The sequence below is a fragment of the Heterodontus francisci genome, unplaced genomic scaffold, assembly GCF_036365525.1.
Source record: "Heterodontus francisci isolate sHetFra1 unplaced genomic scaffold, sHetFra1.hap1 HAP1_SCAFFOLD_294, whole genome shotgun sequence".
Lineage (NCBI taxonomy): Eukaryota > Metazoa > Chordata > Chondrichthyes > Heterodontiformes > Heterodontidae > Heterodontus > Heterodontus francisci.
Genome location: NW_027141375.1, coordinates 336,030 through 345,462, shown reverse-complemented (window position 1 = coordinate 345,462; position 9,433 = coordinate 336,030). Strand labels below are relative to the sequence as shown.

At 46.8% G+C, this 9,433-nt stretch overlaps 1 protein-coding gene across 1 annotated transcript; it reads left to right on the top strand.

Annotated features, from left to right (window-relative positions):
* The first annotated feature begins 394 nt into the window (after positions 1-394).
* On the top strand, positions 395-8,991 carry LOC137363282 (probable G-protein coupled receptor 139). Its single transcript, XM_068027180.1, has 2 exons — positions 395-569; positions 8,090-8,991. The coding sequence occupies exons 1-2, from the start codon at positions 431-433 to the stop codon at positions 8,989-8,991; spliced, it is 1,041 nt and encodes a 346-aa protein (XP_067883281.1). The 5' UTR covers positions 395-430.
* Positions 8,992-9,433: the final 442 nt, after the last annotated feature.

Here is a 9,433-nt window from a genome sequence, read left to right as displayed (position 1 = left end):
TATCCCCCTCCTTTTTATTCTACAGTTTTACATTTACAACCCTCCAGTCCACTGGCACAACTCCCATATTCAAAGAGGATCGAAGGATTCTGGCCAATGCTTCTGCTTTTTCCACATTTCCTTCCCTCAGCAACGCTCAAACATCTCCTCCAGAATGGGTAAATAGTCTACTTTGTAGTTGTACAAAAATTGTTGAATTGAAAGAAATTAACTGAACCTGTTTTTTCAGTATATAATTAACATCAGCCTCCATGGACCCAGTTTTGCCATTGGAGGGTTTCCCTTTTCTATTAATAAGGCTCTCTTTACAATGTGTTATCCCATAGTGTCAGCGGAGGCATCACACCTGGCAGTAACAGGGATCAGCGGCCCTGGAGACAGGGAGAGGATAGATCAGGATCTGAGAATAATAGATTGGCGTGTTACAACAATGGTCAGGAGTTTCTCCTCGGCCTTTGACTTTCTTTCTGCGTTTTATGATTGGCTATCATTGGATCGCCGAATCTATTTCGCCCTTTTAACGATGCAAACGATGTATTATCCCATGCTTGCTATTGTTGGTGTCCTTGGTAAGTGCCTCTCACAAGTTATTGATTCTATAAATTAAGCTTAACTTCAGTACTGTTCTTGTCATTTACTCTGTCTTGCTTGTTGATATAATTGTTCCTGGTAACTCTCTGTGTCCAGCTATTAGATCTTGATATTTGATTTAACTGTATCAGTTTCTTGGCACTTGCATTTTGGGAAGACGAAATCTATTGTCATTGATTTCCATCAGAAATTCTGTTCCCAATCCACCCACTCCATCTCGCGCCCTGGCCAATGTCTGAGAATGAACCAGACTGTTAACAACCTCGGTGACCCTTTGATCCTAAGCGAAGTTCGAATCTCATAGCCTCTGTATCAGCAAACCTGCCGACTGCCACCTTCATAATATTGCACGTCTCCACCTCTCCGTCAGCTCATCTGCTGCATAAACCCTCATACTTGCCTTTGTCGAATCCAGTCGAATATTCCACTGTTTTTCTGGCCACCATCACACTTAAAAGCCTCCTTAAATGTCAGGTCATCCAGAACAATGCTGCCTAATTCACACCAAGTACAGTTCATCCATAACTCCTATGCTCACTCACCTATCCTCGCTCCAGGTCCGGCAATGTTACAATCTTAATATACTCATTCTTGGGTGAAAATCGCTCAATGGCCTCCACCCTCCGATTAGGCCCATTCCCCTGCACATTTACCATATTCCAGGCACTTCTTGTATTTTGATTATTTATCATTCCCTTTTTAAGGTGAATTTCTTTCCCTGTGGATCTCTCTCTGGCCATGATTTTGGCCTCAGTAGAGTCACTGGGATCGGTGCTGTGGAATCCACGCTGGTGATAATTTCTGTTGTGGCCTGCACGCTACCCATGATGGAGAGGGTGCTAGTCCCTGAGTAACCTGCATGGACTGGCAGCGTGAACATGGTCTGAATTTGGCATCAATCAGGCGTTCTGGCAGCTTTCTAACTTGATCTGCACTGACCATCTGTGTTAGTCACTCTCAGCTCAACAGGCTATAGTTACAGTGTATCTCTGTCTGCAACATGACAAACAAATGGAGCACCGGCTGCAGGGAGGGGCTGCGCAAAGTATGAGGAGGGTGGGGGGGGTGGTGGGTGGGTTGCTCTGCACTACCCAGCTGGGTTTCCCGAGAGTACTTTTCCTACATACACATAACCTCGGAGCAGTGTGTGAGGTGACTCTGATTCAATACGGAGCTGGTTACAGAGCTGTGACACCTGCTACATTACGACCTGAAGCCTCACACCAGGGTGAGGACAGAGCTGCCAGTGGCCATTACGTTCACATTTTCATTGAACTTCTGTGAATCTGGATCTTTCCTGGGAGGAGCAGGCGACATATTCAACATCTCCTAATATGTCATCACTCGGTGTACCCGGAAGGTGATGGAGGCATCCCATATGGTTTTTCTGCTCAGTTGGGAGAAGCAGGATGAGAAGACCTGTAGTTTTAACAGGATGGCAGGATTCCTGCTCGGGTATGTGGCTCTGTGGGGCCTCCAAGTCAACGGCGAGAGGTACCTAAACGTAATTAGTCTCAGTGCATGAATGTGCAGTTGCTGTGTGAACATGCCCAGTACATCATGTTTGTGAATATCCACTAGCCTGGCAGCAGCCACAATACCTTCATTAAGAAGTAGTCAGCCCTTCCCAGCGTCTTCAGCTCTCCATGTAAAAGGAGAAATTGTCTCCTTGGAGACAAAGCCCTGTATACGCGGTTCATTTTCCACCCACCCACCATTGCCCCAACACCATCACTCAAAATGCAAGGGCATCAAGTATATAACGAGAGCAATGCAGTCACTAAGAACATCATGCAGAAGACCATCGGCTTCCAATGACTGAACCGTTCAGGTGGATCCCTCCAGTAGACATTGAAGCAGGTGCCCAAGTTCATGGTGTTCTGCTGCACCATTCATATCGTTGCCATCATGAGAACACAAGTATTGCCACCAGGAATTCAGAGTGCACCTCAGGAAGAGGAGGCAGAGAGGATATTTTCTGGAGACATTCCACCCGAAATGTCCGTCATAGAATTCCTGAAAAGACTCTGGTTCCAATAGGATCATGTAACCATATAACCATACAAATTAGGAGCAGAAGTTGGCTATTCAGCCCACATAGCTTGCTCCGCCATTTAATGCGATCATCGCTGATCTGTTTTCTGTCTGAAATTCCACATTCCCATTTATCCCCGATAATCTTTCGTTGCCTTTCCAAACAAGAATCTATCTTCCTCAGCCTTAAACGTATTCAATTACCCCACCCCCACCACCTTCTGAGGCAGAACATTCCAAAGTCACATGACCCTCTGAGAGAAAAACATTCTCCTCGTCTCTGTCCTAAATGGGCGACACTTAATTTTCATCAGTGCACGCTAGTTCTGGACTCACACGCATCCCCTTCACATTCACCCTGTCAAGACCGTTCAGGATCTTATATACTTCAGTCAAGTCTCCCCTCACTCTTCTAAGTTCCAATGAAAACTTGCCCGATCTGTCCAACATTTCCACATAATACAACCCACTCATTCCAGGTATAAATCTAGCAAATGTCCTTTGAACAGCCTGCAATGCATTTTTTTTTTTAGAATTAGAACATTACAGCGCAGTACAGGCCCTTCGGCCCTCGATGTTGCGCCGACCTGTGATACCATCTGACCTACACTATTCCATTTTCATCCATATGTCTATCCAATGACCACTTAACTGCCCTTAAAGTTGGCGAGTCTACTACTGTTGCAGGCAGGGCGTTCCATGCCCCTACTACTCTCTGAGTAAAGACACTACCTCTGACATCTGTCCTATATCTTTCACCCCTCAACTTAAAGCTATGTCCCCTCGTATTTGCCATCACCATCCAAGGAAAAAAACTCTCACTATCCACCCTGTCTGACCCTCTGATTATCTTATATGTCTCTATTAAGTCACCTCTCCTCCTCCTTCTCTCCAACGAAAACAACTTCAGGTCCCTCAGCCTTTCCTCGTAAGACCTTCCCTCCATACCAGGCAACAGTCTAGTAAATCTCCTATGCACCCTTTCCAAAGCTTCCACATCCTCCCTGTAATGCAGTGACCAGAACTGCACGCAATACTCCAGGTGTGGTCTCACCAGAGTTTTGTACAGCTGCAGCATGACCTCGTGGCTCCGAAACTCGATCCCCCTACTAATAAAAGCTAACACAGAATATGTCTTCTTAACATCTCTATTAACCTGGGTAGCAACTTTCAGGGATTTATGCACCTGGACACCAAGATCTCTCTGTTCATCTACACTACCAAGAATCTTCCCATTAGTCCAGTACTCTGCATTCCTGTTTCTCCTTCAAAAGTGAATCACTTCACACTTTTCCGCATTAAACTCCATTTGCCATCTCTCAGCCCAGCGCTGCAGCCTATTTCTGTCCCTCCGTAACCTACAACATCCTTCGGCACTATCCACAACTCCACAGACCTTCGTGTCATCCGCAAATTCAATAACCCACACTTCTACACGCTCTTCCAGGTCATTTATAAAAATGACAAACAGCAGTGGCCCTAAAACAGATCCTTGCGGTACACCACTAGTAACTGAACTCCAGGATGAACATTTGCCATCAACCACCACCCTCTGTCTTCTTTCAGCTAGCCAATTTCTGATCCAAAGCTCGAAATCACCTTCAACCCCATACTTCCGTATTTTCTGCAATAGCCTACCGTGGGGAACCTTATCAAACGCCTTACTGAAATTAACATCCTTCCTTAAATAAGGAGACAAAAACTGTACGCAGTATTCTAACTGTGGTCTCACCAATGCCCTGCATAACGGAAGCATAACATTCCTACTTTTATTTCCTCTTGTAATAAAGGGTCTCATTCTATTTGCCTTCTTATTAACTGCGAAAACTGCATACCAATCTTTTGTGACTCGTGCAGAGGAACACCTAGATCCCTCTACACCTCGGAATTCTGCAATCACTCCCCCTTTGAGAAATACTCTGTTTTTTTAAATTCGTCGTGCCAAAGTGAGCAACTTCGCATTTTCCCACATTATAATCCATCTTCCAGATTTCTGCCCACTCACTTAAACCTATCTCTATCAGTCTGCAACCTCCTTACGTCCTTTCTCACCATGGATCCCCCATTCACCACCATTACACCCAACTGAGATGCACCATCACAGCGTCGCCTTGGTCATAATCGTGCAATAATAAACCACCAGCAAAACCCTTTACATTGACATAGTTATCCAACAACATTTTCAATTATACAAACAAAACTGATCTATTGACTCTTGTGTATTCGCTTGGTGCCTATTTTGCGGGTTCCCGCGACTTGCCTAGTGCTGCTACACAGTGCTTCCCCAGTGGCTGCAGCATGGCTGGTGCAAGACTGACGACTTTCACTGGGGTAGACTGCAGATGGACTTGCAGGACGCTCTCGAGCAGCTGTGGGCCTTGAGGGCTCGAATTCAGACTGCACCACCTCGGCATGTGAAGCAGCAGCCTGGGCTGATGGGAAACAGCAAGGACAATGATGGAGTGGCGGTGAAAGGAGAACTAATACTGACATCCTCAGAGAGGACAGCAGGTTTATGCTCCACGAAGCCACTGCCAGTAACATGGGGCAATACATCAGCAATCCTAGTAATCTACTGGATAACAGATTGCTCGACTGCTGTGAGAGCCTGCAAAAACCTTTGAGTACTGAGATCCACAGCCATGATGGCAGCAGTCTGATCCTGCATGGCAGCAAGCATGGATCTCATGACCTCAGTCTGAGCTTCCACTGTAGCACTGAAACGTTGGGTGTCTGCCGCCTGTGCTGCAGTGGAAGCTGAGACAATGGTTACCAGACGCTGTATCATCGCTGGGTTCGTGAGTGCTGTCATGGAGTTCGTGACCAATTCCACAGCAGAAAGAATGGACTTCATGAGCCATATCCTCTGCGACATTGGAATTGGAATCCTCCATATTCCTTGATGGTGACAACAGACAGCCTGACAGACCTGTCAATGGATATTGTCTCATCACTCTCTGGGCTGGATTTTATGGGCCTCGTTGAGTTGAGGTCGGAGGCGGGTGACTAGAGAATCGCGACGGGTGGTGGGGGCAGAGAACCTGTCGTCACCCCATCGCCAGGTGATCTTGCCGGGGAGAGGGATAGGCTGACGGTGACTTTCCCACCCAAAGGCCAATTGAGGCCCTTCCGTGGTCACCTAAGGGGCAATTCCTGCTACCTCTGGGACCTCACGAGCCATGTGGGGGGGGAGGGGTGGTTGTGCGTAACTCTGTGAAATGGGGAGTGCACCTTGCAAAACGCGGAACCCTTCCGACTGGCTTGGTGGAATCTCCCTCCTCTATGGGCAATCTATGGCCCACAGAAGAACATCCCAGGACACCCCTACTACTGGGCTTTATGGTCACCCCTTCAAACCCCCTCACCAAAGACTTCCAGACTGGCCACGGTGAACCCACCTCCCTCACCTTGGGTCCACGTTCCAGCACTGAACTTGTGTCCAAGACCTCTGCAGTACTGAAAGTGACTACCTCTCCTGGTGCTTGTGCCGATACTGCTGAGCTGCCAGTTCTCTGAATGGCCAGAGGCTGTTGGAGGTAGGATCCTCATTTTTAAAGGGCCTTGGATCCCAGCATAAGACATTTAGACAAAAAAAAGACGCAGGGTCGCTTTGGGGCGAGGTGGGGGTGGGTGGCACGAAGAGGTCGAGGTGTTGTTAACCCAGCCTTTCTGGCCCGGCTCTAGGATCCACGCCTGCTGCACATGTCCAGCCCCATATCGCTGTGATCGCCTCCTGTCCCACAACACACTAACATATCTATGTTCATCTTATATTGGCCTCTTGTGCATCCCTGATTTTAATATCGTCACCATTGGTGGTAGCATCTTCAGTTGCTCACTTTATGTCTTTAAAACACTCCTTGATGCATATTTCTTTGATCCAGCTTTTTGTCATCTTACCTACAATCTCCTTATGTAGGTTGGTATCTTATTTTGTTACATAATGTGCCTATGAAACATCTTGGGACATGTTACAACATTAAAGGTGCGATAGAAATACAAGTTGTGGTTATTGTTGTTGTCCAGTCCATCACCCTGTCTATGCACTCATGAATTCTATTACTATCTTGCTCGCTCATCACGATACTTCCACGCTTCATGACTTCTGCAAATTGCGACATTGTGAACTGTAGCCTCCCCTTTTGGTAACCTGTGGCCCATGGATGGAGCCTTGGCAGCAAAGGTGATTCTCCCTGAAACACCCCCGCACTAAGCGAGCACCATCACCCACTTTCTAGGGGTTACCATACTGGCACTGGCAATCCCAGCCAACTCACCTGGGGTCTGGGACTCCAAGGCTGCTAATATCCCAGGTGTGCTGCAGTACCAACAGTAGTCCCTGCTCCCTGACTATCCCCTGCTGCAACACTTGATTTACTGCTGGTCTGGGACTCTAACAATGGGCCTGGTCCCAGACCCGTTGGAGTACCGGAACTGGCACCGATCAGCTGACTGTGCGTGGTGTCATCGCCAGACTTACCTAGTGGTCTGGGGCACTATGGGTCTAGGATGTAATACTGACAGTTCCACTGCTCTCAGTGGCGTTGCCGGTACTAGTGAGCAGCTGGCCATGATTGTTCAGCAGCTTTGGCAGATGGGATTCCCATCCTTGAAGGGATGTGGACCACGGCACCAGGCAGTTAATTTCTGAAGAGCCACACGGTGTGTAGGCTCTGAATTTCGATGACAGGGCACGCTCATATTTTCGACCCGCCGTCAGGAACCCCACTGGCTCCACTAAATTCAGCTCCCTGTCTCCAGCAGACATTCTTGACACTCAGAAAATAATTCGATGCATAGTGAATGCAACAACAAATGTGCAATTGTCATCCTAAAGTCCTTGAAACTGCTGTTTTCACTCCCAACCTGGAGTAAAATATCCTGATAATTTCCCTTGTTTACTTTTATCTGAGTGACGATTGAGATTAAATGTTTCATTGCTTTTTCAGTGGACTCATTCCCAATTATTCCTTTGAAATAATTGAATTCCGTGCTGCCTATCACAGGTGGGGGAATCTCTCAGTCAGTCCAACATTTAATTTCCTGCTCAAGAGCGACGCGCAGCAGACGTTGTAAATCTGAAATAAAAACAGAAAATGCTGGAAACATTCATCAGGTCTGGCAGCACCTGTGGAGAGAGAAGCAGAGTTAATGTTTCAGGTCAACGACCCGTCATCAGAACTTGGAGAGATTAGCAATGGATCAGATTTTAAACCAGACAAGGAAAGGAGGGAGGGGGATGATTATGATTAACATTGATTTTAACATGTCAGTATCATCCTCTTTTCATTTAATCTCTCCTGCCTTCTATTACAACACTTCCCTTGATCTTTCAGCTTCCATCATTTCAGTACATCACTGGATACAGGAACATATTTGTAAATCTCAATAAGTCCTCAATCAAACTGGCAACTATGCTCCTAGACTGATGTATAATTTCTCTATTTATTCCCCTTCCTCACAGTTAACTTGCTGACGATTAGGATCTTATCTCGGGGAAAATGCGGGCTCTCCAAATGTGTCACTCGCTACCTGGTAGCCATGGCAGCGGCGGATCTCCTGGTCATTATCCTGGACCTGATATTGAGACACATTCCCATTGTTTATCCGGAACAGTTTCATTTCCTGTTGTCCATCCCCGTGTGTAATATCCACGCTATCCTGCTTTACACAGCCACAGACTGTTCTGTCTGGTTCACCGTCACTTTCACCTTTGATCGATTTGTGGCCATTTGTTGCCAGAAGCTGAAAAGTAAATATTGCAGTGAGAAAACGGCGGCTGTGGTTCTGGGAACAGTGGTCGTGCTGAGCTGTTTAAAGAACATCTTCTGGTATTTTATGTTCACAGGTCTGTATTTGCTGTGGAACATCCCATGGTTTTGTGATGCAGCAGAGGATGCTCGAAATTCTCCTGTCTGGGAAGCAATCGAGTTCCTCCATTACATTCTAACACCGTTTGTCCCATTTTTGGTGATTCTACTGCTCAATGCTCTCACCGTCAGACACATTTTAGTGAGAAGTAGAGGACGCAGGAGACTCCGGGATCATAGCAGTGGGGACAGACGCAAAGACCCAGAGATGGATAGCCGAAGAAAATCCATCATTTTGCTGTTAATTATCTCGGCAAATTTCATTCTGTTATGGGCAGTGTTAATGGTGTTTTCGATATGGAGCCGGATGTGGTATTTGGGCTATCACTCTGTATTTCTACCCGAGTTTCTGCGGGAATTGGGTTTTATGCTACAGCTGCTGAGCTGCTGCACAAACGCTGCAATTTATGCCGTGACCCAGACTCAGTTCAGAGTGCAGTTGAAGAATGTGCTGAAATATCCCTTTACTCCAATTTTTAAATTCATTCAATTTTGAGATTTATGCGTGAGATAGAGACAGACCCGTTGTCGGTGCGAGAGAGAAATGCAGGGTGTGTGTGAGAGAGAATCAAGCAGGGAGTGGGTGAGAGAGAGACAGACAAGGAGCGTGTGCGAAAGAGACAGACAGAGAGTTTGGGAGAGAGACCGTTCGGGAATGTGTGTGAGAGAGAGACAGACAGAGATGGAGTGTGAGGGAGAAAGACAAGGTGTGTGTGTCAGAGAGAAAGACAGGGAGTGCAGGAGAGCGAGACAGTCAGTGAGTGCGTGAGAAATAAACAGACAGGAAGTGAGTTTGAAGGAGAAAGACAGGTTGTGTGTGTGAAAGAGAGGTAGACAGACAGGGAGTAGTGTGAGAGAGACAGACAGGGAGACTAGGTGAGGGAGACAGACAGTGAGCGTGTCTGTGTGAGAGAGAGAGAGAAAGGCAGGGAGTGTGT